Source organism: Podarcis bocagei (assembly GCF_964188305.1).
Source record: "Podarcis bocagei genome assembly, chromosome: 16".
Lineage (NCBI taxonomy): Eukaryota > Metazoa > Chordata > Lepidosauria > Squamata > Lacertidae > Podarcis > Podarcis bocagei.
In genome coordinates, this window is record NC_138142.1 from 32,397,196 (window position 1) to 32,424,272 (window position 27,077).

The 27,077-nt window shown below is 46.9% G+C and overlaps 2 protein-coding genes across 2 annotated transcripts; both read right to left on the bottom strand.

The window, feature by feature from the left end:
- Positions 1-31: 31 nt before the first annotated feature.
- TMEM223 (transmembrane protein 223) lies at positions 32-3,427 on the bottom strand. The gene is made up of 2 exons (XM_081173403.1): positions 2,404-3,427; positions 32-1,052 (listed from the first exon to the last, which is right to left on the bottom strand). The coding sequence occupies exons 1-2, from the start codon at positions 2,876-2,878 to the stop codon at positions 760-762; spliced, it is 768 nt and encodes a 255-aa protein (XP_081029529.1). The 5' UTR covers positions 2,879-3,427; the 3' UTR covers positions 32-759.
- A 636-nt stretch (positions 3,428-4,063) lies between these two features.
- On the bottom strand, positions 4,064-22,584 carry NXF1 (nuclear RNA export factor 1). Its single transcript, XM_081173317.1, has 21 exons — positions 22,319-22,584; positions 20,708-20,921; positions 19,348-19,489; positions 16,246-16,329; positions 15,156-15,260; positions 14,672-14,752; positions 14,248-14,317; positions 13,748-13,836; positions 13,174-13,281; positions 12,964-13,073; positions 10,416-10,452; positions 10,255-10,323; positions 9,974-10,029; positions 9,092-9,199; positions 8,435-8,493; positions 7,841-7,956; positions 7,268-7,310; positions 7,071-7,143; positions 5,696-5,878; positions 5,490-5,550; positions 4,064-4,903 (listed from the first exon to the last, which is right to left on the bottom strand). Exons 1-21 carry the CDS (start codon positions 22,347-22,349, stop codon positions 4,865-4,867), a joined length of 1,878 nt encoding a protein of 625 aa, XP_081029443.1. The 5' UTR covers positions 22,350-22,584; the 3' UTR covers positions 4,064-4,864.
- Between the last annotated feature and the right edge of the window lie 4,493 nt (positions 22,585-27,077).

Genomic DNA, 27,077 nt, shown 5'->3' on the forward strand with positions numbered 1-27,077 from the left:
GCCTCCTGGTTGTCTGGATGGAGGATACAGATTGGTGTGTGTAGAAACTACTTTACTCTAACAAAAGTCAGGTTTACATTCATTGTTCCGTTCACTTTTGCCTCCCCCCCCCCCCACTACTGGCAAGTGGCCCTCAGAAGGCTGCCCAGAAGGAAATGTGGCCCTTGAGCTGAAAAACGGTTCCCCTCCCTTGTTCTCCCTGTTAAAAAGCACAGGAGCCTCTCCAGAAATAAAGGTGGCAGCTCTACAAAGGAGAAATTCAATGATCTCCAGTTAAGGCAGGATGAGTTCCTGGAGATCAACCCAGCAGTCATCACAACCACCATAATTCTTGCTACCAAGACACAAGCACACATTTCCCACCCCCCTCTGTCATCCCAAAGATTACAGAGAAAAATGTACTGTGAATGCAGCTGGGGTGTGTTGGGAGGTACAAAAAACCCCTGCAAAAATCAGGTTGGTGCTTTCTAGATTTTTAACAAACAAGCTAATCAACTCAGGATCCAGGGCAACTCTGCGCAATCTCACTCTCTCTCATTCCCTCTCTCTCTCTCCAGATGAGCTTCCATTTACCCCGAAACATCATGCATCAATTGTCTTTTTTAAAGCACAGAAGGGCTAAGAAGCCATTTAAGAGCTGCTTCTAGGCCTGGGTTCTGTCTGCCGGATGTGGCCAGTCCATCTTTCTCCATCTGCACAACAGCCCAGGATGCAGGAGGGGCCCTCTCCTGCACCTTTTCCCTCTAGCAGTGCTGTGCCTCACAGCTTGCGATAGGCGCCAACAGTAATGTCAAAAAGCTTTGTGTTGGTGATCCGTCCCTGTTTGTCCAACAGGAAATAGAAGGCTCTCCCCTTAACCTTGAGTGGCATCATCGCCGGCACCTCCGAACGATGGGACATGCAGGACACATGGCGAAGAGGGACCGTGAAGGACGAGGTCCAGCCCAAGGGGTAATAGGTGGTAAAGGTCACCTCCTGCCCACCTCGGTGCAGCAAGATCCGGCTCACAGAGCGTCGGGAAAAGACAAAACCTGCCGCCAAGATCAGAGAACCTGCAAAGGAACAGAGCAGGATGACAAGTCGAGCTGAGATAACCTAGTGGTCAGGCTACTGCAATGCCTGATAAATCCTAAGGCTGCCCAGGGAGATGGTTCAGAAATGGCAGGTGGTTCAGAATTCAGTTGCTGGGTTTCTGACTAGGAAATTTAATCATCATGTACTAGTGCTTCGCCAATGCACATGCTCCTACTCTGGTTTTGGACCCGATTCAAAGAGATTGTGACCTTCAAAGACCTTCATGGCCCAGGTGCTTCTGCCAGCTTAGCTGTGACAGACCTATGTCAAGGAAAGGCCTGTTTTGTGGTAGCAGCCGCCCTGTGCAATTTCGCAGAAGCTGGACTTGTGCCTGCTTTGATACATTTGGGTGCCTGTGTCAACCTGGTGCCTTAATGGATGTTTCAGACTACACCTGCCCCAGCCATGGATGTTGGATCTGATCCTTGGTCCTGGTTATAAGCCTGAGTTGGACAGGGAGTGTCTTATTTTTATTGGGTTGTATCCGTGTTAATTCTACTCAGAGTAGACCCCCTGAAACAAAGGAGCATGGCTGAGGCCTCATCTGCACCTTATATTTAAAGCAATATTATGCCACTTTAACAGTCATGGCTTCCTCCAAAGAATTCCAGGGCCTGCCATTTGTTAGTGGTGCTGAGACTTGTTAGGAGACCCCTATTCCCCACCACAGAGTTACACTTTCCAGAGTGGCTTAACAATCAATCCTTCTTTCCAGTAGTTCTGTGGGGGTGACGGCAGGGGAGGTCTCCTAACAACTCACAGTACTGTTAACAACTACAGTTCCCAGCATTGTTTGGGGGAAGCCATGCCTGTTTAAAGTGGTAGTGATGCTGCTCTAAATGTATAGTGCAGATAGGGGCCTTACTTAAATAAATTAATTTCAATGGATCTATTTGGGGGTAGAACTAAGTTGGCTACAACCCATGGATCTGAAACCCACAATATTACGTTTGGATACATCTTCCTGCTGTGCCCCACATACTATCTGTCACCAACAAGAAGCAAACCTACAATTTCATGAAAGTAAGATTGCAATTTATATTGTAAACTCCTCGGGGTTAGGGGTCTTTTTTGTTTTGCTTAGGAAAATGCGCAAAGCGCCATGCGCATCGCGGCACATAGCTCAATCGCTAAAGCATGAGACTCTTAATCTTAGGGTTGTGAGTTCAAGCCCCATGCTGGCCAAAACGATTCCTGCATTGCAGGGGGTTGGAATAGATGACCCTCGTGGTCCTTTCCAATTCCACAATTCTATAAGAACGAAGAGCAACCAATGCTAATAAGTAACCCCGGAAGAGGAGCGGGCAACGCAATCCAGCCCTTCCTTACCCACGGTCAGGCAAGACGCAGTGAAACCGAAGCGCCACTTGTTGGAGCTCAACTGTATCGTGGCTCCTCCCGGTAGAGTTGGCAGAGGGCGCTCCCCATGCTGGGGATCCGGCTCTGGCCGGCTCGCCCTAACATCCCGCAAGCCGTGGAAAGCGAAGTGTGCCAGATACGCCCAGAACACGAACTGGCCGGCGCAGAACAGCCCGAGAATACGGAAAAAACGGCCTCGATCGTGCTGGAAAAGCAAGACATCCCGGGGCACATTAGTATCCAACGGGAAGGCGGTCTGCACGCCCCGGGCGCCCCATCGCCGAGGCAGCTCCGCGCCGCGAGCCCTTCGCGCGCCCCAGCTCCAAAAGCGCACGGGGTGTTGTGGATCCGAGCGGCCCCAGAGCCTCCAAACCCCGCAGCTTCCAACCCCCCCACCTGCCAGCCCCCCGATCCGCAGCCCAGCTCGCCATGTGCAGTGCAACATTCTTGAACCGCTTTTGCCAAGGTCAGCTGCAGCCCAAGAGGCTCATGGGAATTGTAGTATTTCTCCCCTCCCTTTTCTTTTTAACCCACTTCCCCTTCTCTATACAGTCATAGGCGGATGCTCGTTTCGGGCGCCATCTTTGGGGAGGGCAGCCTTAGCTTCCGGTCAGTTACGCAAACTGGCAAGGCTGAGGAAGTGCACACGATACCTTGAAAGCACATACTTTCCCTCAGAGAATTGTCAAATTGTGAAGAGTGCGGTTTGTGGAGCACCAGGAGCTGCAACAATCATTTTAAAAAGAGACTACATGTGTTGTGCACAGAGGATAGGTGACAAAGATGGAGAGGGATCTAGAGACCCAAACTCTAAGAGGAAAGGTTGAATAAATTAGGTCTGTCCAACCTGGATGACAGATTAAGAGTTGATGAAACCTGAAGAGCTATTGTAGAGGCCAGGGTGAGTAAAAAGGTCGTCTACACTCACTACTCCTGGCATAAATCAAAGAGCCAATTTATTTTCTGTTGCTCAGAGGGTAGGACCCAAAGTGACATATTCAAATTACAAAAGGATTTAGACTAAGAAAAAATTGTATATAAATTTTGTTTAAAAAATTTAAAAAAAAAAAAAGGATTTAGACTAAAAGTGGATAGCTATCTATCAGGGTTGTTGTAGCAGTGGATTCCCTGTACTGATAAAGGGTTTGGACTTGAGTTGTGAGTCCCCTTCCAACTAATTCTGGTCACCTAAGCACAATTCAGTGTTGGATAACACCCTTCTCCATCACAGTCTTAAAAAATAAAGCTTCGTCCAAGGCTCCTGGGTCACTGAGTGACGTCTCTGTATGTAACACGGAGCAGGGGATCTTGCAGATCTCCAGGGCTGCAAGAGCAGCCATCTTCCACAGGGAAGAAATTAATGATAACATAACCTTGCTCTCCTTTTCAGAGGAAGCAGGATAAACTCAGGGCAGGAGGCCAAAGCATTAGGACCTCCCTACACACTTTTTTTTTAAAGTAATAGAAGATTGTGAAAGATGGGAAGGTATGCTTATTTACATAATTTGTACATTTGACAGATCTTCCATAATTATAAGTCGTGCGTGGCCAAAACGGAAAAAGAAATCCACATAGTAAAAGGAAGTGATCTTATATCTAGTTTAGAACACCATCACATGAATGCACACCATGGTTTTAATAACAATTTTACTAAACACAGTGTTTTCAAGAACTACAGGCAGAAAAGAAACACGGAAGCTACAGCTTGCTAGGTGTGCAGACCACAAAGCTTCCTCTCATTTAAGCAGTGAGTGACAGCAAATCCGACGTCCTGCAAGGGCTGTGCTTCAGAGGCCATCCATCCATATGGGGTCTCACATACCTAAAGTCCTCTAAAGCAACCTAGAACTAGGAAACCCACTGTCTCTCTGGCACCATCAGGATGATCAATTGTGCCTCAAAGGACACGGGTGGGTGCTGCTGCCGTCTCTGCCTTTTGCAGGTTGGAGGTTTACCATTCCCCCTGCCTTCTAGGGATATAACCCTTGTTGCATGTTGGGAACTACTGACTACTTCTTACTCTAGGCACATACAAGACTCAACTCCCAAGTCGTTAGCAGCAGGGGGGAAAAGGTATGCTAAAAATCAGCTTTACAAATTAAAAGGGAGGTGGGAGAACCCAAAAACGATCCAAGTGCCTTTCCTCCAAATTTCCATGGTCGTCAGTGTCTGTTAGAGAATCAGTGTACACAGCAATTCTTCACGCCATCTGCCGCTGCAGGCAGGAGGTGCTGCCTCTTCCACAAGGGCCTGTTTTCACTGCTTTTGCCCACAGTCCAATGGCAACACGGACAGGTGCAGCCTTCACAGTCACAACAGGGTAGGAGTCTTTTTAATTTACATAGTGAAATTTTCATTTATTTACAAAACAAGAACCCAAAGGATAAAACGCTGCTTGGCTGGCTTTGGTAAGGGCAATGGTGGCAAACGCTCAGTTGATGAATGCCACTTCTGGGATCTTCCCCTCAGCCTAGAAGAGAAAAGGAAGAGTAAGAAGTTAACAGCAACCACCTCTCCTCCATGTCTGGTTCTAACAAGGAGACTGAGACAAACATTAAGCTGTCAACAGAACCCAGGGGTTTTCCCCAGGCTCACAGGGTTGTGATAAAAAAGTTTTCCCAAATCCGGACTTGACTCCTCTTCCAAAGGTCAGTTAAGAGGCCAGTAAGGGGACAAAATATTCTGAGGACAGTCACCCGTCCAAAGGCAAAGTCTGCTACATATCAGCTTCTCATTACTGCACTATGGGTGAAAAGCAAAAGAGCAGAAACCAACAGCAATGGTTTCTGGATGCTCTCGCTTCAAATAACTCTGAATACACACATCAAGGCATATTACATAGGGGATGGCTTTCCTTGCAAACTTCCTCTGGGGGGAAACATGACCCTCAAATAAGGCACATCAGACCCTGAGAATGAAGGAAAAGCCACCCAGGGTTCTCCCCTGTAACAGAACTGCAGTGCAAATCCATCCCAGCCATCACTTTCTGTCTCCAGTTCTTAAGCCTGGCAGCAGGTTCTGGTGGTCTCACTCTAGAAAGGCACCAGGGCACTCACCTTGAGCTGGGTAAAAACCTGGGCCGCATGAGCGTAGTTCCAATCATTGTCCAAGAGGCACCTGGGCAAGGGTAGGGAGAGATGATAAAGTCATGAGACAGCAGCCTAACCTAATATCATTTTTCCTCCCTGCCCCCCACCTTGATCTCAAGACCATCTCCCACTCCTTTTCCCCAACTGCCAGCCCCCAGCAACCCCAGACTCACTTCTGAGACCACTCAAGATTCATGCCCGATTGCAGTGAGAAATTCTGCAGCATTTCCTGCTGCTCTGCCGTGAGCGTGGGTACCGGGCTGGAGGAGGGCGTGGGCGCTGGCATGACGAAAGCTTTGCGGATTTCCTTGTTGGTGGCCTTACGAATGAATAGCTGATCATTCACAATGCACAGCCTGCAGAGGAGGGGAAAAGAGCCAGGAGTGGTTAATGGAGGGGCTGCAAGTCTACACCCAACATAAGGAGGAAATAATTGAGGGTAGGGTAGCCAGAATTCCCCCTTTCAGTCTGAGACCTGACTATTCCTGGCCACCCCTCTGATGGCAAGCAGAGGTTAGGATCTGCTAATGCATACACAGAACCTCCTACAGCTTGCTTGCTTGCATCTCTTGCCAAGCACTGCAGGATGCTCCCATAAATAAAGGAGCAACAGCTAGACACTATGCTTGCTTCTGCCTTCACCAAGGAGAGAAGGTCGCCATATTCTAACAGTAGCAAAAAGTGTGGCAAATATTAGAAGTGCATCTAGCCAATGTTCAGTAAAATGGGTCCTGAAGTCAGAGAAAAAATGAGACACACCAGCATGATGTTCTTTGAAGCATGCTCCCACTGTTCCTGTGGAAAGTCAACTACAGCAAAAAGGAATTGTCGCTAGATTCGATTTCTGATAGCAGAGTGGAAATCAGGTGGCAATCAACCTGTCTTGATGGCCTGGCTTTTAAAACTGTGCTCCAAGGAACCACTTTAAAATTTACTGAGAATATATACTTTGGAACACTGTAACTGTTAAGTAATCTGTCATCCCCCCTGCTTCTAAACATTAACATGCTTTCTGAAAATGCCAAAATCAATGCTAGCCCCACATCTTTTGCAAGAATTGTGACACACGAAGCTGCCTCATACCAAGTCAGACTGTTGGGTCTAGCTCAGCATTGCCTGCACTGACTGGCAGCAGCTCTCCAGGGTTTCAGGTCAGAGTTTTTCCCAGCCCTACCTGGAGATACTGGGGACTAAGTCTAGGACCTTCGGGATGCAAAGCAGATGCTCTAGCACTGAGCTAGGGCCCTTCCCCAACCAGCGCCAGGCTGTCCCCTAGAAATTGGCCAGTGGTCCACCAGTGCAGATATAAATCACTGGGAGAAATCAGATTGCTCCTCCATAAGCTGGCCAATCCCCCAATGCCTGCAGCACATGGGCTATTTTTAAAAGCCTTTGACATTCCCAGCTCCTGACAGATATGGCTGGTAAGGCTCTGTCTCTCATCCCCCTATAAATATTTCATCATCCTCCCAATACCTGCCCCTTTCAGAGACACACCTGTCTTGCAATCCCTGGATTTGTCAATGCCCTGAAGCTCATAACCCTTACCCATTATTGCCAGCAGGCACAACGATGAACACACGGGTGAAAGCGCGCACCGAGTCGCGACACTTGCCATCCACTGTAGAATTTAGAAAGAAAGCGCAGGTTAGAGTTTTCAAGAAGGGGCACTGGGTGCTGCAAGTGTTCTGACTTTCCCACTGTTCAGGATGTGTCACAAAGCAGCCTTTTAACAGCACACTCACCCTCCTTGAAGACCCCATTGACGGTGAAAGACAGCAGCGTGTTCTGCAATGAGAAAAGAAGGGTCTCAAGGCCAAAGAGATTGTGGCAGCAACCCACACAGATGTTATATACATCGTTTAACATCAAGATGTATACCCCACCTTTCTGTAATGAAATACTCACAGCCGCTTACAAGATAAATACACAGCAATAGAAACAATTACAATCATGCCAACTGAAAACAGGCTAAAAGGACTGAAACAGTAGCAGCATAAAAAGAGATCTATGGATGGTTTTCCTGGAAGTAAATTGCCTTTGTTTTATTGAAAAGTGAGCAGCAATAGCGGGGTATGTACTTATTGGGGGGGGGGGAAATAATACTTTGTTCCAGATTCCAAGATTTCCAGCTGAACAACACATATTTTGACCCTGCATAGAGGGAGCAATTTTTCTCAACTCCCATCAGCTATCAGGAGCAAGTCAAATTTCCAGCCAACCAACAACCCATCCCTCATCTTTCTTGTTGCCCACTGACCTCACCTACTCCTTGAAAGGTGGTAAGTGCTTGGCCAGTTCCTTCTCCCCTGACTCACCGTTTGGGCACAGACGTCCACAATAAAGGAGTTGATGTCATGCTGAGTCTTCGGGAGCTCGCTAAGGAAGGCCACAACATTTAGCTTTGTGTGCTTGAGGAGCCTGAAGCGCATGGCTGGGGGCAGAGAGAGCAGAGGGCAGGTCAATTACTACCTTCACTGGAGTAAACCCAAAGTGGAGAAACCAGCAGCAGATACGTGTGTGTGTGTGTGTGTGTGTGTGTGTGTGTGTGTGGTGGCGGACAATCCACTAATGTAGGAGCGTCTGCCCCAACCCTAAAAAATAAGTAAATCACTGCTCTTGTTCCAAAATAGCCAACCAATACAGTTTATTCACTTTAAGCAGGGGCTTTTCTGTTATCCTCTTCCACAACTGGACTGCTACGAATGAAGGGCTTCAGTGTGGATTTGAGCATTGTCCCAAATCCTTTCACCATTGCAGCTCTCCTCTTTTGTGCACTGGGGTCCCAACCTCCGCAGCAGAATCACTGGGCAGGGCCCGTCTCCCATGAAACACTTCTGATTACACACTGTCCTTAAAAGAGTCTGTAGCCTTGTACGCCCACCCCACCCCCGCCACTGGTCATTACTTACTGGGATCCTTAAGCTTCTTCACATTCCTGCTGTTCTTGAAGTATTCAGCCAGAGTGCTCCTGAAGACAAAACAAGAACATAAACGCCTACCCATTTTCCCAGGTCTTTCTTTACATAGCAGGAGGTGTATACTTGGCTGCAGTAGGCAAAATGTTGGATTTGGAGGCAGAGTGCTGAGGGTTAAATCCCAAGCTGGCTCCAAAGTAAAGCAAGCAGCTCCATGTACTTTCAACTTAGTCTCTCTCTTGGTATGAGGATTTTTTAAAAAGTAAGCTGTGGAAGCACCACAAATCCCTGCCCTCTGAACAGTCTAGTTAGATTTATTTAACACCAAATCTTCTTCCCAATCAACACAATGCAACCAAATGTATGGCATCTTACAAAAAGATTTCATGTTTGCAAAGCGTGAAATACTTGAATGGGAGGCATGTGCAAGATCCACACACAGCTCTTTGAATCTCCTTGTGACTAATACAAGCAACTCTTGTTTACTTAGTATAGGTTGCAAAATACCCCACATCTTGGCACAGAAACTTTGGAAAGGGTGCACACAGCCTGTCTCACACCATGTCACACCAAAACCAAAGCACAGTTTAGTAGGGCAACGTGCAGTCCTCTCCCATGGCAAGGGAACAAATGTCAGAAGTGTAAACTTACCTGGAATGGTTGTGTAGTGAGAAGGGGATGCTCAGGGAGCAGCAGGCTCCATCGTGGTAGGCATCCAATAACCCTTGCCGGTCCCCAGAATCATAGACAGTGTAATATCTGTGGGAGAATACAAACATTGCTAAAGAAACAGCCCGAATAGAAGAGAGGCTTTAGCCACTTTATTATTTCTATTATGTTATTTCCATTGTATTGGGTAAAAAGGTAAAGGTAAAGGACCCCTGACAGTTAAGTCCAGTCGTGAATGACTCTTGGGTTGCCGTGCTCATCTCACTTTACTGGCCGAGGGAGCTGACGTTTGTCCACAGACAGTTTTTCCGGGTCATGTGGCCAGCATGACTAAGCCACTTCTGGCGAAACCAGAGCAGCGTACAGAAACACCGTTTACCTCCCCGCCAGAGCGGCACCTATTTATCTACTTGCACTTTGATGTGCTTTTGAACTGCTAGGTTGGCAGGAGCTGGGACTGAGCAGCGGGAGCTCACCCCGTTGCGGAGATTCGAACCGCTGACCTTCCGATCGGCAGGCCCTAGGCTCAGTGGGTTATACCATAGCGCCACTCGCGTTCCTATTTTATGGGGTACTGTGCCTCAATAAACCCTTTTGCTTCTTTCAATTACAGTACTGTCAGTGATCCTTTTTGCTAGCCAAGTTTTAAACACGGGAATGCAATTTCAAACCCTGGTTTTCAAGTGCCAGCCAGCATGATTACCACTACCCTCTTCCCAGGAACTAACTTAAAACTTAAGATCTTTACCCTCTCTTTTTTTTCTCCAGCTCCCCTTTTTGTATGTGCCAAAACCCCCAGGTTATAAACTTGTTGGCAGGGGCTCTGCTTTTCTTTAACGTACAAGACCTTGCAACTCTACTTACTGTTGCAGAAATCGCAGGATCAACGCTTTTAAGTCTTCAGAGCCAAAATAGCTGCCCTGAGTGGGGAGAGTCAAAGAAAGAAGCTGGATGTTAATCTGTTCCCCTCCATTCCTCCCAAACACCAAGCAAAATCTACCCAGTACCCACTCCAGCACCAGCCCTAAGGCATCCTATGCCACAGCCCACACCGAGCAATGGGACTGAAGCAAGGGTTCGAAAGGCGCCAGCTTTCTCAGGGCAAAACAGGCCCTCTCCCCTGCCCCTTCCGAGCATTTCTGTACCTTAGTAGGGGGAAGCGTGGTAGGTGCTTCAAGATCAAAAGCGATAGGAGGGGGGAGTTCATGGCCGTCCTGTGATGGGAGAGGCAGAAGGGTAAGGCAACAGTACTGTCAGATACAAAAGCTGGCTCAGAATCCACCTGGAATTTGAACAATTCACTCACCAGCCTCAGCAGCTTTGGAAACCGTTCGCGGATGGCGCTGTCAGAAAGGGGAAAAGGAGTGAATGAAAGAGCTTTGTGCCCCAAGAGCACTGCCCTCCCCCCACCCATGGCCTACCTGGGTGGTCCCCACCTTCTGCTACCACCATCTTCCTACCTCAGCCAGTGCTACCTGAACTACATCCTGTTGTGGCCTCTACCCACCCTGGCCACTGGCCATCATTCTCTAAAGCATCCTTTAAAACCAAGGTGGGAAGTCTTGCAAAAAGAAGTTGCCTCGACTGCTGTCAGGAGGTGGAGAGTTATCAATTTGTTATCCTGGGCCAAACAGATGCCCACCGAATTATATAGGCTGCCCACTGGTGATTCAGAACCCTCACCACACCTCGCTTCCTGGATTCTGAATTACAGAGCAACAACCAGCTCCCCAGCTGGAAGAACTTAGGAGACAGGTCCCACAAGTTTCATTCCACGCATCTGGGCTTTCTTAGGAGCGTGGAGAAAACACCACAAAATGGTGGCAGTACCAGAATCTTTTAACAAAAGCCCCCCGCCCAAGGCTCTCAAACTGTATGTTTCTTTGGAAGCCTAAGAAATTTACACGTACAAGCATTTTAAACAAAGGTAGAACGTGTACAAAATCAGGGACGGGTTGCTAAAGCTGCACGTGGAACCGTATTAGGCTCTGCATCTTCCGTTAGCCACGGAAGAAGCAACACGAATGGGGTTAAAAGGATTGTACTGCTTATGCTGGATTAGAGAACTACTGCAATCCAGTTTAAAGAGACATCTGATTATATTTGACATTTCCCACCCTGCGTATTAAAATCTGACTCAAGTCTCACCTAGGAGAAAATGCTGAGTCAGCTTTCCTTTAATATTGCCAGACAATTTAAGGGAAAAGTTGATCAATTTCATTATTATGGTTCTGTCACTTGATACCACACAAGGGCAAGTGACAGCCAACTTCAAAAAATTAGTAGGTAGCAGAACACAGTCTTTAAAGTAAAATGCTCTGGTACTCTTCCCGTGGTAGTTTTACACATGCACACGGGTGCGAGAGGCAGAAGTCTCCAAAGCCATGCTACTCAAAGTCTCCCTCTGCACTTACCTGAGTGTGTACTCACCCGCATGGCCCAATTTATAGGAGGAGCGCTCCACTGAGGCCAGAGGGCAGGGGCAGGGAAGGGAAAGTAGGGGAATGGACAAGAATTCCCACTGGTCATGGAGATGCCTGAGCCAACTTCCTGGCACCCAACTTAAAACAGCTTTGGGAGAGTTCCTGCATCAAGGCCCAAATCTAATTAATGACCATGGAAGGTGCGGGTGGGGGTGGGGGTAGGAGAAGCAGAGGGACGCCAGAGGGATGGAAACAAAGAAAAAAAGGCCTGGAAACTCCTCCCTACTGATGCACAGCCTCATCCATCCTCCACACTGCCCCTCTTGACGCTCCAACCCTGCAGAGATACAGATGCCTTGGCCACACAAACAGGACTTCCAAGTGCACAACTGAGGGAGAAAGAGTTTTACTTGCAAGAAGCTTGTCACTTCAGTCTGCTGCTGCTGCTGCTCCACCCAGAGTCAGCACCATCGTCACTCCCAGATCATCAAGAAGCAAAAGTCTCCCCATTAGAAACGGCGCAGAGGCTGTCCAAAAGCTACTCGCCGACGACAAGCCTGTGAAGGAGGGTTCTGGTGCCTTGTGTTTGCCAACTTCCCCGGAGGCGGGCGGAAGGGCTCCGTTTGGCCACTGTGCGGCTGTGCCTGTCTTAGGTTGTTCCTTCCGCAAGGAATCTTACCCGTCACTGGCTAACCAGCCATCTGTGAGAGCCAAACGCACCAGGGGCACCCCAGGATTTAGCAGCTTAGCTTCAATTCTCCATAAGAAAGACTTCCACGTGCCTCTGTGCAATATGGTACTTCCAGGTACAGCATTGGGGAGCCGCAATATATAAATATAGAAGCAGGCAAGGCCACGAGCAAGGTGGCTCAGCGTGGCAGGCTCAAAGGAGGGTGGCAGTGCACAAGGGGAACTTGAGAGGATGGAACAGGCTGCGCATCCTGAGGTCCTAGAGCCCCGGGGGCAGAGAAAAGCAAGTGGCGTGTGCAGAGCGGAGAGTGGGAGGCAGACAGAAAAGCGGGGGAGGGGGGAAAGGAAGATTTCACAAGGAAGAGAAGCAAGGCTGGGGTGGCTGGGAGGTGCGGATATGGCAGATCATCCACAAAAGCAAATTTCAGCTAATAAATGTAGTAATATCAATATGGGGTGGGGGAGGAGACGGGGCTGGGCAGTGCTCCAATCTGGCTGAAATAAAACCATTATCACAAGAATCACAACTCAGGATCCAGGAATGGGATGCAGCATCTTCAGAGATTTGGCTGCAGCCGAGGCAGATGGTGCTATGGGGTCAAAATAACCAAGCTGGCACCCCTAGGAGGGCAAAATACGCCTTTTGGCAAGAAACATCTTAATCATGCCCTGAATGCCCTCTGGGTAGGTGGAGGTGCGCCCTTCCAGGACATCTTAGGCAGCCCCAGGGCTACTGCTCACCTGATGTAGGTAGACTGGTCGCGGAAGCTATCACACAACAGGTTGCCATCCAGCCATAGTTCCTCAAGCTTCAAGTCTTTTAACCTGTCCAAGTCACGGTCTGTCTTCAACTGAAGGGAGCCAGGAGGGAAAGAAAGAGAGCATAGTGAAGAGAGTGAAGATTTTACCCAATGGAAGATTCAGGCTGAGCTAGTGAGCATCCAGCCCTACCTGGTTAGAAGACAAATTGAGGATCTTCAGGTTGGGAGCCTTCTGGGGCAGCTCAGCCATATCATCCAGGCGATAGAGCTTGTTGTCACTCAAGTTCAGAGAAAGGAGCTGCAAGGACAGATGGGGGGGGGGATTTGTGAGGTGTGAGTGAGAGATGTGCTTTTTGCCACCAAGTCACCTCAAGGCAGTTCTTGTTTTTTTTAAAAAAACCTCATTAAAAAATAAATTAAACTACAGTAAGATTTCTTTATTTCTTTATTTATATTCGTATACTGCCCTCCATCTGTAGATCAGGACAGTTCACAACATAAAAATAGAAGATAAGACACAAAATACACGATAAATACAAGAACAGATAAACAAAAAACGCAAACCCAATACCGCCACCCCTTCTAGGATGTTTGGTGTATGGTTTGTAATTACGGACCGCTTACTTACAAGGGTCCATATTCATTTGAGGGCAAGCTGAAATGTTTTCAGCATGAAATTTCAGAGAAATCACCAATCCCCGAGTGCACCAAGGCAAGAAAAAGGCTGGGTTGAAGAGAGGGAAAGGGAGAGAGAAATGGATGACCTCAGGAATGTTCTCCTGGATGATCCGCAGCACAGCTAGCATGCAGCTTCGGCGACTCAACACCATGTCAATGTTCTGGGCTACCAGATCTGGGGAGTTAAAAAATAGCATGAATCTCACTTCACTGCCAGCTGGAATCTGCAACAGAAACCCACCTCCGCCCCTGAAGCTGGAACCAGAGTTCTAGGTGTGTAGAAGAAGAAGAAGAAGAGTTTGGATTTGATATCCCGCCTTTCACTCCCTTTAAGGAGTCTCAAAGCGGCTAACCTTCTCCTTTCCCTTCCTCCTCCACAACAAGCACTCTGTGAGGTGAGTGGGGCTGAGAGACTTCAGAGAAGTGTGACTGGCCCAAGGTCACCCAGCTGCTGCATGTGGAGGAGCGGGGAATCGAACCCGGTTCCCCAGATTACGAGACTACCGCTCTTAACCACTACACCACACTGGTAGTGGTGTAGAAGAACAGCAGTCCCAACAGTGAAAAGGTGGGTACGGTGTCCTACCTGGATCTGTGTGAAGGTTCTTTAGATCCAAGGCCTGCTGGGAACCATCATATCTTTTACTCATGCAAAGCTGGAAGGAGAGAGAAAATTTCCATTAGATAGATAAGGCCTCAGACAGGCTTATTCCTGCCTGCTTGAGGGGAAGAACAGAATTTCAGTACCCGAAGCAAAAGAAAAAACCAAACCAAAGTTGGGAAGAGATTGTACAATACTCACAACCTGAACAGGGACTTGTTTTCCCACTAAAGACAGATGGCATCTCCCATTCCAACTTGCTAACCACTTGAGACAGTTTAAAATCAAGGATCATTGTCAGGTTCCCAAAGAGAAAAACACCAGACATAAACCACTTCTGGGAATGCAGGGCAGACTGGCAAGTGGATGGCAAGAAAATAGTACTGAAGTTCTGGCACATTCCACTCACCTTCAGCTGCTCAATCTCCTCTGGTTTCAATTCACGCTGGACAGATGTTGGTGAACTGCATGGGTTTAAAAGTATCACAATCTGAAAGAAATACCAGTTGGAGATTGGATGGGTGCAGGTTAATCCCTGCCCAGGCTTCTTAATGTATGTAGAGAGGATTGGAGAACAAGATCTTGCAGGTGGGCTGGATCCTAAGCTCCCCCACTCCCCTTTGAGCCACTCTGGCCGATGTTGACCATCTCTCAATTACCTGACCTCACAACTTCAAAGGAAATAATTAAGAGTGCACTCCTGATTCTTTCCTTTCTTCCTTTGCAGGCACTGCTTGAATCTAAGCTGTGTCAGCAAAGGACGATCACATGAGGCAGGTCAGAGCTATAACTGATCAAGCAACCTCACTAGTCTGGACATAGCTAATCGCCCTCCAACCTCATGTATCCCCGCCCCCACTAGCCCCAGGCCCACAGAGGAAGAACAAACCAACCTTGTAGCCATCTGGGGCAACAATCTTTCGAGACACCTGTTTGAGGGCGTTGGCTGCAGAGGCATCTTCCACATAGAACACTACCCGATTATTGGCATAGTGTAGCTGCGGCAAGAGGGGGAAAGGTCTTGGTGTGAGACAGAGCTCATTCTTCTTTAATTAGAAAAAAAAGGAGCTGATCTTCATAATTAATAAAGACTATACAGCATGGAAGGTGCCTTGTAATGCCTCTGGGCACAGCTTTGAGTGACCAGAAGGTGCAGGGCTTGGATCTTTTAAGCTTCCCTATCACCAACACGTTCTGCTAATGCCAGACTCATGCCACCCCTAGTCTCCGCATTCCTTCATATTTTTATTTCACTAGCACCAGCATTTCCAAAACTGCTGAATTATCTACGACACAGTAAGATTTTCCTAGATTAAAATTGAAGGCACAATTCACTCAGATGCTCAAAAATGACTAACATTTTATTGATTGGTTTTGGGGGGGGGGGGAAGAGAGCAGTACCTCTCCCTTCAATTGCAGAGAAGTACAATTAATGCCTCCTGGCATCCTGCTCAGGTGGTTAAGGCAACTGGGTATTCTAAGCAATGGTGGTGACTCAGGGATTCCCCTGTACCCGTCAGCTGCAGCATGGGATGCTAGTGTATAGAGCTTGAATTATGGGAGAAAGTTGAGGAACTCAACACAAGCTCCATTCCTTGACTCCTCTTTTCCCCAGTTCTAGCCAAACATTCTTGCTTGGCATTTCTAAAAAACAGTAGCTAAGTTTTCTGAGTAGAATCAATACTGGGCACACCCAAGGAAACGCAGCCTCTGCCCAGCACCTTATAATCTGAGTATTGCTGGTGCAACTTCTATCAGAATACCATTGGCAATTTACTAACTGGGGTGGGGGCAAGATCAAATCAATGCCACATACAACCTCCTGATCCAAATGACAATGGGTGCTGGATGCATCTGACATGGCGGTTTCAAGGAACACCCCAGCTCCTATTGCAGCACACAATTTGGGAATCACAAGACTGTCAATTCTGTAAAACAGAAAGGAAAATTCTTGCCCAGGGAACATGTGTATGCCTCTCTTACCTCCACAGGAGTGAAGGGAACACTGCACAAATTCTGAATGACATTAATCAGCCAGGCCTTTTCGTATTTCCTTCCATAGGGAATCTGAGGGGGAGAAAAGCAAAAAAGCCAATCAAGGCAAGAAGCAGAACCATACCAAAGCTTTGATGTGGTAATAATATCCAGCTCTCAAGTCCATTTGCCAAATGGTAGGTTGGGGACATTTTTCACTGCATCAGTGGGGAAGGAAGAAAAGCTTTTGGCTAATCTGGAAATGTGAAACCTGGGAGGCACCCATTTTGTAAGCTATGGGATAGAAAATGCCACAATTCAGCTGGAAAGAGAACAAAGGGAGATGTTTCTAGGCATAGGTGAAATGGGAGCAGCAAGATTTTGACTTCCAGTTTAGTAAAGTGCAAAGGCTATGGAACTGGAAGTCCATTGTGGATGACTGAAGGGCTTTGGCTAGGGATGCACAAATCAGCCTATTTCCATTCTGTGTCCATTTCCATGTCAATCATACACCCATCCCTTCCCATTTTTTTGTGGATAAAGGTAACACAAAAAGTTGTACGTAGATTGTGTATAAAGTGTGTACATTCTTCCCCTAAAATATGTTTATTACTTTCAATGCTTTTTCCTGCTTAACAAAAATGAATTGTGTATGCATCATCCCCCACAAAAAGATTCACATGTTTGAACCAAAACTGTGGAGCAAAATTTGGAGAAATATGTCATCTTATTGACAGCTAAGTCTGGGATCAGCAAATGAGGTATGTTCGCTTTAAAATGCAGACTGCACAAATTTCTCCTCTATTCCTAGCTCTGGCCTATCACCCTCTGACATCTCCTCAAATCGGCTCTCTAGCAAAACCAGCTGTCCCAGGCATATACACTGAATGGCTGGACTGGGCATGTTGGGAGAAATAAATCAGATGTAAAAGCCTGCAGCTGGAGAATCAGCTCAGGAAAAGATTTGAAAAGATGTCTAGATCCAATGGTTGATGACTTTCACTGAAGTTCCTAATCCCATTAAGCTTAGGTATAGCTATATTTAGCATCAACTGTACACAAGGGCAAAACCCATGAGTACAAACAGTCTCTGGATACATTTCAATATGTGCAACTCAAGGACGTGGACTGTTGGAGAAGTGAGACCTGACTGCTCAATCCCTGCTCCTCCTGGCTCATAAAACCTGCCAGTGAGGAGATGCAAATGCCTTGTCACAAGATAGTACTGTTCCACCAAGTACAGAGGGTAGTGCTAAGATATTTAAAGGAGGGGTTCCTCCTTAATCCCCCACATACTGGATAATTTTTGGCCAGTTTCCAACTTGGGCAAAAAGAGGGAGCTCACCCCTCCTGGTTTGTTCTCCTGAGCCTCTCTGCAGCTTTCAGTAGCATCAACCTTCTGAACAATCTGGGTGTGATGGGACTTGGAGACATAAGTTTGTGGTGGCTCTAGTCCTTCTTAGGGCAACAGTTTCAAAAAATGGTGCCATGTGAATCCTGTCTGATGCCCTTGTTGATGGTCAATTGCATCTCTTGGGGTTCCATCTCATTTCCCATGCTATTAAACATCTACATGGAACCATTGGGGGAGGTATTCTGCAGTTTGGAGGATCTGTGTCACCAACACCTCTTCCATGGAGGTTTTTAAGCAGAGGTTGGATGGCTATCTATCATGGATGTTTTAGTTGAGATTCCTGCATTGCAGGGGGCTGGACTAGATGACCCTTGGGGTCCCTTCTAACTCTATGATTCTATGAACATGCTGATGAGACTAACTCTCTCATTTCCATCTAAATCCCCCCCAAAACCTGTTCAAGTTCAGAATCAGTGTGCAGTGTTGCTAATGGCCTGGATGCTGGTGAAGAACTTGGTTCATTTAAAATCAGGGAATGGGGATTCATGCTGTCTTGGATGGAATTGCACTTCTTCTGAAGCCTTGGGCTTGCAGTTTGGGCGTACATGCAAGGACATGACCTAAGGGCCTTCTCTAATGTCATTTCACAGTCACACAATCTTTTTTATGTAACTATCCTTTGGCCCGTCAAGCTGACTTTTCTTTTTTAAAAAAATCATGACTAGTCTTATTATGTTTGTGGCCTCAATTTGTATCTTTGATAGGTTTTATCTGCTCTATTTACTTATTGGTTTTAAAATGTGTTATTGTAGTATTATTACTGGGTGGAATCTACTGAAGTTCTATTTATTGTACCCTACTGAAATGAATGGGCCTAAGTTAGTCATGTTGGTTAATTTCAATGTGTCTACTCTGAGCAGGAATAACATTTGATACAGCCCACTGTTAGCTTTCTTGGGTGTTATATGCATAAAGGCAAGATAGAAACTGGAGTAATAAATGCATTTAATCTCCACCCCCAAATACACAGTGTTAAGAGGCTTGGTTGTCAAAGTCAAACCATAGTGCTGCTTGTTTCTGTTATAAAAGAAGGCAGCATTCTCTCAACTCCAATCCTGTGAGGTTTAGCTATTTCCCCTCCCAAACCACATGGGACTGCAAAGCTACCATGTAGGGAATGACTGACCTGCAGATTACCAGCAGAACTGAAACTGGGAAGCTCCCTTTCTACCCTGCTTAACAATGTTCTCATGCCTAACTCAAAAAGCGGTAGCTCCTTGTGTTTTCAGCACACTCAAGTCTGAAAATTATTCAGGTAAACCAGCTGCTCTGTTAAACAATTAACAATGAATTGACACAAAGATTGGACTGATTGTTTCAGATCAAAGTGTGCATGAGAGCTAACCTCACCTCTACAGCTCTTTTCTGCCCACTTCTCCTTTTCTTTCTCCTCATGCTTCTGGAACATTCAATATTCAGTCCTCACCTCCTACCTTGGCCTCATTGCCTCTGGTCTGCTGTTTTCTCAGTCCCCTGCTTGGCCTGTTCTTCTTTGCTTAGGAGGGCATTTTGCCAGCCCCACCCTCCCCTTTAGAATCTAAACAGTTTAGCCAATGACACGCAGCATTGCTTAGGAACTGAATAAGCAAGAGTCCGTCAAAACAGCAACTCTACAGGAACAGAGCACCTCTGCCAACAACAGCCAGGGGTCCTTCAAGCTCCGCTTCCAAATCCCTCCCCTCCCCCATGTGACTTACTGAAACCTTGAACCAGGTCCTCTTGGGGGCATTGCTTCTGGGGCCAAGCCGCTCTAGGGTACTCAGATTCTGTCTGACTGTGAGGCTTATATTGCTTAGACCTCCCCGCTCCCGATCTCTGTTTGGACGACCGTAAGGAGTGCTGAGGAGTAGAAAACAAGATTTCAGAATGGAGTATAGCAGAGTGTCAAATTAAGATATGAGAAACCTTGCCCAGAAAGAAGTCTGGATCAAACACTCAAATTATTCTACTTCGCTGGTTTGTTTCTGTGGACAAAGCAGTAATAAAAAGCATTTGGTTCCCCCCCCCAAAAAAAATTACAGAACTAATCAGACATTTAAATGGTAATTTTACCCGCAACTTAACTTTACTCAATGAACTAGGTAACTTGTGATTCTAGCCTTTTTTCCAAACGATGAATACATTCAATTATTGGTTCCCTGATTATTATTATTATTTACTTCACAGATTCTTCATCTGGTTGCAGCCAGTTAAGTGCTATGCTGAGGAATGATTCAGATGACCTCAATGTGCACAGAGTCCCTCCCCACAGCAGAGAACCTGTACCTGGTTAGGCAAGAAAGGTTCACATCCCTTCAAAGAGCTCCACCTTCTATGCTTTTTTTTTAAACTAGGGTGTGTGAGGGCCTGTAAACTAGAGCATTAAAAACAGAGCAGGTCACAGGCTTTTACCATTCTGATCTTCATTAATACCAGCTCCTTGACCTTATTCACATCCTGCCTTTAACCAAGTGATGCCCTAAGAAATGGTCCCCTTATTTTTCCTAGACTTGCTACAAAAACCTTTCTATGGGGTTGGCTGGAGATCTTATGAAATTCACACACTTAAATGGTTCACTAGCAAAAAAACAAAAAAAGAACACTTTTTAAAAAGTGTCCTTAATAGGGAACATCTATTCTTTTTGAGAATTACACTTTTTGGCCCCAGTGTACTTCCGAAGAAAAAGGAATGAATATTATCTTTGCTGAAAACTATATAACCAGTACAGGATTCAAAAGTGCTTCAGACCTTACAGGAAAATGGTGGTGAAGTGTCATTCTGCACATAAGGTGGTTCTTCCCCCCTCCCCCGCCCCCACTTAGGGTTGTATCCAACTAAGTTCCACTCAGAGTAGACCCACTGAAACCAATGGATTTAAATTAGCAGTATCCATTGATTTCACTGGGCCTACACTGAGTGGAACTTAGCTGATACAACTCATAATGCCTATCTTATTACAGTCTTCTGATATAAGTCGCTGTTCCCATTTGACAGATGGGGTAACCGAGGCTGAGCAACAGCAGCATGCCTACAAGCTAAAGTATGTTTATGTCCACCCAAGAGAACACTTTACTTACTAGCGGGATCGCAGCACATCATGAGGGTCACTCATGAGAACATCTCCATCCTCCTCTTCAAGTCGGCTACGAGGACTGGGGCCTGCGCCGCTCCAGTTCCGCGGGTGATGGTTCATCTCACTGTACATCTTTCCTCGGAAGGGGCCTCGACCTTTTCGCCTCCTCCCTGGGAAGCCCCTGTTGCCACCACCTCCACCCACACGGTCATCATGTTCTATGTAAGGGCAAAAAACTGAAGTGTCAGAAGGCTGTCAAGCAAAGTATTCAGAGAAACAATCACACCAGGTAAGTCTCAAAAAGCAAACTAGAGCAGGGATAGCCAACACGACACCTTCCAGACATTGTTGGATTCCAGTTCTCATCATCCCTGAACCACTGACCATGCTGACTGGTGCTGAAGGGAGCTGCATTCCCAACAATGTCTGCAGAACACCACACTGACTACCCTTGGGCCATCAATTGCCTTCTTCTACACTCTGTGCTCCCTACAAAATTCAGCAAGGTGCCCTCATGCTTCTGAGTTCTCCACAGACAACTAGAGAATATCATGAACTAGGACACACCTTCCCATTCACTTCCTCTTAACAAGTCTCCATTCCCTAACCACCACCACCATTGCCTCCCTTCAGCTTCCCCCAAGGACCTGAAATAGTGAAATTCCTCTCTCTGTGCTCTTTAACTCTATCCAAATCTTCTTAGTTATCCCTGGAAAGGAACCCTCTCCAAGGAGCTGCCCCTGCCATCTTGCTTCATTTTTGTACAAAAGCAGGTTCTCCTACCCCTGTCAGTGATACATGTATGTGTGTGTGTGTGTGTGTGTGTGTGTCACATTGACAATACTATAGACACAAAAAAGAGCTGACTCTCAAGCCTTCAAGCTCTTTAGCCTTTTCTCAAAAAGGAACCTCTACCCCGCCTAAGGTTCCCCATAACACCTTCCTCCATACCCCCCTCGCCTCCCCTAATAGCCACTGTCTTCACCTCCTCTCTCCTTCTGCCCTAGAGCATTCCCTGCCTTAATTGCCCCCACCCTCCTGCTCCTCCCCCTCCCATCCCGGCCCACTGCCCACAAACCCGACCCACCCTTCCTGGTCTTCCATCCCTCCTTCCACAGGACTGAGAGTGGCCCACATAGTCACCCCCCCAAAAAAGGTTCCTGACTCCCTAGAGCAGCGGTGCCAACTTGAATAAAATATTGGGAGGGGGGACGGACAGGTAAGCCGTGCCCCACACAATCGATCACGAGGCGCACATGCGCCGCGTGAATGACATTGCCCATCAATTTCGGAGCGGAGGAAGCGGGAGGCGGACCCTTCAAGTATCTCATTGGGGAAGCCGAAGGGACCTCGGCCCCTAGGAGTTGGCTCCTGTGCCCTAGAGCAGCTCTCCAGGCGCTGCCGGGCTCCTCGCTAGCGACGCGGGCCGGATGGGACCCGGAGTCCAACAGGACCTGGAGGCGCAACACGCTGGGCTACCCGTGTCTTTAAAGTACCCTCTCGGCTTCGGCCCGGTTCCCACCCCTCACGCCAGCGAAGCCCACCCACCCCCATATCCCCTGGCCTGACCCACCCCCGCTGCTCAAGAGCCCCCCGCCCCCGTTCCTCTCCTCACCGCTGTAGCCTCCTTTTCCTCCGTCGGCCATCGAGGGAAGCGGCCCTGAGGGAGAGTCGGCGCTTCCCCGAGCGCAGGATGAGGCCGAGAGAGAGGCAAGGACTCGGACAGGTACAGGCACCTCGCCTCTCGCTCGAAAGATTAAAAACAATAGCAGCAGTAGCAGCAAGAATGACGGCGGCGGTGATAAATCCGCTCTCGAGTCGGTTGGAAAGCCAAGCCAGTTGCTCCCTCCGCTCTTTCCCTCACGAAGTATTTTTCATCCAACTGAGGGGGGCCCCACGCGCCGCACTGCGCATGCCCGAAACGGACGCGCTCCCGCCCTCCGGTGATTATAGTACGCGAGCACGTCAGGCGCGCCCTCAACGCTCGGCTTTGTGACCATAGAGGTGCCGCGGCTAGAGCTTTCCGCATCCGGAGTTCTACTTCCGGCTCGTTTAAAAGGAGAAGGAAGAAGACTCCTTCAGTTCACCCTTTACCTACAGTCGCGGAGAGAGGGAGCGGCGCTCGTCGTAGGGATGAATGGAGGAATCTCATTTTTTGGGGGGCGCGCAGCTGTGGTTGGGCAGCAGCTCCCGAGCAAACAGGGCTGGGGCAAAGATAAAACACAAACGGGAGGCCCCTGCGCTTCTACGCTCCGGTGAAACGTCTGTGGTTGTTTTGTTGAGTTTTTCGAGATTGTAAAAGGCATGCCAATGTAAAATGTAGGCTGGAGGGAGAGAATATCTTCGAACAGCAGTGTAGTCCAGGAGGAAGCAGAAAGCAGCTTGAGATCTGCTGCCCTGGGTGCATGATTTATTATTTATTTATTTATATTATTTATTAGTTAAGACTTAAGAGCTCACATTTCCTTCAATATGGAGCCCAAGGCAGCTTACAGAATGACATGCATGTCTCTGTGTATGATATATCAAAAGGATATACGGATAAACTATAAAATCACCTTCCATGATGCGCAGAGTAAAATAGAAGAATAAAAAATAGTTTCACCAAACACATGGTAAATAAAAGGTGTGGTGGTGGGACTTTCCTTGTTCCTTAAAACTACCCACTGTGGGGGTTTTATTTTCCCAAAGGAAGGAGCTCCAGAGTCAGGAAACCACTACAGGAAATACCCTGTCCTATGCCCCTGAACATTTTATATATTTGTTCTATTGTTTTAAAATTGTAAACCGCCTTGGCTGCCTTGGTAGAAAGGCAGTATATAAATCCAATAAACAAACAAAATAAAATAATCCCTATTGGCCACACTGGCTGAGGGTGATGGGACCTGAGTGTTGACCTGAGAGTTCCAACCTCTGGGTGGGAGCACTGCATTGGCTACTCAATATATAGAAAGGTGTTCTTGTAGGTATCGAGAGTCCCAGATAGTTTAGGGCTTTACAGTGGTACCTCTAGTTACGAACATAATTCATTCTGGAGCTCCGTTCTTAACCTGAAACTTATTAACTAGAGGTGTGCTTTCGCTAATGGGGCCTCTTGCTGCCACTGTGCCGCCGGCACACAATTTCCGTTCTCATCCTGGGGCAAAGTTCTCAACTCGAGGTAACTCTTCCTGGTTAGCGGAGTTTGTAACCTGAGGAGTTTGTAACTCAAGGTACCACTGTCTATGGCTTGTATCAGGAGTGAGTAACCTATGGCTCTACAAATGATGTTGGGAGTACAACTTGCATCAACTTTGGCCATTGTCCATATAGCCTGAGGGTTGGGTGTCCAACAACAGCAGCAGAACCATAGGTACCCCACTGCTACACAAATAAAAGTGCATATAGCTCAACAAGGGTTTCTGTCTTTTAAAAAGAACAATGAATCTGCACACACACACCCCTTGCCTGTGGGACTTGTTGTCTAAAGCCTCCATCCTGGAACTGAGCCTCATGACCACACCAGCAGCCTAATTTTTGTACTTTTTATGCTCTTTGTTTCTGCTGATGGACCTCTGGGCTTTAGCAAAAAAAAAAAAAAAAAAGTAAATCCCACATGCTTAAATGATGTCAACCCCTGCTATAATTCTCTTTGAGTATTGCATATTTTCCCACAAAACAATTCCTAAAGTTGCAAAAAAAGTTCAGTTTACTGAAATGCCCACACCCTGGCTCCTTCCTAAGCCAAATCCCACACTCACGTTGCATACAGAAGCCTCATGCTCCACTGACTTGCATGGAGATGCACTGTTTTGCAAAAATAATGCATTTTTGCACAAAGGAAAGAGCAGGGATTTCAATCTTTGCTGCTACTTTTTGTTGTTTGGGAACAGGGAGGCATCTGCTACCTAATCCCAGATACCATTAAAATATTGGATCTCCAAATAAATAGGGTCTGTTCAAATCAGAAATTCAAGGAGTGCCTCTTATCAAAGCATTTTGTACCTATGCCCAAATCTTGGGTTCTTCACTGTTTTCTGTGTATCTCTCACTTCCATCTCAGCAAAGTGAGAGATCTAAGGAACTAGAAGTGGAGGCCTGTGTGTTAATCTAGCCATCACGGATGCCTCTGAACTGGCTGCTAGGAAGCCCATAGTATTATTACTGTTTGTTCTAGGGTTGTACTGTACTTCCAAACACACTTTCAAGGACGTAATCTCCATTTTGCTCAGTGAAGCTTACTGCTGGCCCAAATCCAAATCCAAATCAGACAGCTTGCAAAATGAACCTTTAAATTCTACATCAATGAATAAAAATGTATTCATGGCCTTACATGATCAGAGAACCAGAAAAGGGAGATCCACAATGTACACTACACATTTTCTGAACCTGAAGCTCAGAATGAATATTTGCTGGGTAAGCTTGAAGTCTCTAAAGAACAGCAGCAAAAACTGCAAGCAGACCTCCAACAAATTATGAAGAGGGCAGCTTCATAGGCCAGTGAATCTGGCAGCATGGATGAGCTGTAGGGTCAACTTTTGAATTAGCAAGAAATCTTAACTGAGTCTGAGGATGTACACCAATAGGCAAAATCTGCCACAGCTCTAAGAATGGCACAAACTGAAGAGGAGAGATGGTGAGTTTGAGTTAATATTAGGTACTCTGTTAGGTTGGCAAACGTTAAAAGCGAATTGACAGTGTCATAGAAAATTGATTATCTGTGATTCATTCTTGCAGCAAGAGCCATACAGTGGGGTAGCTGGCTGCGGCTATTGTCTAGTTTATAGTATATGCCTGATCCTAAGAGTTAAATTTAGTTCCAATATTGCCTACTACAGCAGATGATTTTTATTTATTTATTGTACTTTTATTGCATTTTCTTTTGAATTCATATTCCGTTTGCTGCTTTGAGGGCCTCTGAGTTAAAAGGAAACATGTAAAAGAGGCATAAAAATAATGTAAATCTGTCTCTGGCAGCATGGCCAATGCTCAGGGATGATGAAGTTTGTATTCCAGCAGCATCTAGAATGCCAAAAGTTCCCTATATTTTTGCATTGTAGATTTTAAGTAAAAAACCACCTTATACAAAGCAGGCCAATAAAGGTCGCAGTGGTGTAACTCTTACTACAGTGGTACCTCAGGTTAAGTACTTAATTCGTTCCAGAGGTCCGTTCTTAACCTGAAACTGTTCTTAACCTGAAGCACCACTTTAGCTAATGGGGCCTCCTGCTGCCGCCGCACCGCCAGAGCACAATTTCTGTTCTCATCCTGAAGCGAAGTTCTTAACCCGAGGTACTATTTCTGGGTTAGCGGAGTCTGTAACCTGAAGCGTATGTAACATGAAGCGTATGTAACCCGAGGTACCACTGTACTTTCATCTGTGGTGAGGTTTATCCAACACACATCCTCTTGAGTCTTTCACAAGAGCCACTCATCAATCAGGACTATGAGCAACTCGTAGTGCCCACCTGCTGCCTAAAGACAAAACTGAAAATGTTCTCTCCCTCCCATGCTGAGCTTATCTTTGTGCCTTTAAAAAAAATACAGTACTTTGTTTCTAAAGTGAGAATTGCTCTTGTAGCAAGAGCATTCTCCTTCGCTTAGATAGGGAAGAGCCGTGTATGGGGTGGTTATTTAAGGTGTACCTGTAGGAATTGCACTCGCCCCATGCTCAGAAGTTATGACTTCACATCGCTCAGTGGTGACTGCAGGCACAAAGCCAAGCCCTGGCTCTGCATCTAGGTCCCTACACCCCGGGGTGAGGAAGGGATTACACAGCCTCTCCCAGCAGGATGGCAAATTGATGTTTCCAAGGCCTTACCTTACATAGTCTAAGTTGGAGACTCATAAAATCATGACCTAATTTCCACCCACCTGGAGCTCCCAGTCAAAGCTGCAATATTTTCCGGCCTGCTATTGATGTTCTGTCATGCTCGCTCTCTCTGCTTCCGCCCACCAATATAACTCAAGGATCCTGTGTAGATTGGCCTGCAGCAACACTGTCTAGTTCAGGCACGTCCAACAGGTAGATCGTGATCTACTGGTAGATGACCGGATGTCTGTGGAAGATCACTGGTAGATCCTGGCAGCTCTCCCCCCAAAAAAAGCTTCGGCTCCCCCCAAAAAAAGCTCAACAAATTTGATCAGAACCCTCCAAAAACGGGGCTAGATCACTGCCAGTTTTTAATTCTGAAAGTAGATCACAATCTCTTGGGAGTTGGCTACACCTGGTAGTTCAAGGGTAACAAACAGCCCTCCAGATATTGCTGTATGGACAACTCCCATCATCCCTGACCTTTGGCCTCACTGGCTGGGGCAGAGGGGAGCCCAATATGTGGAGGGTGGGTCGAATTCAATCTAAGCAAATTCAACCAATAAAAGATAGGCACTATTCT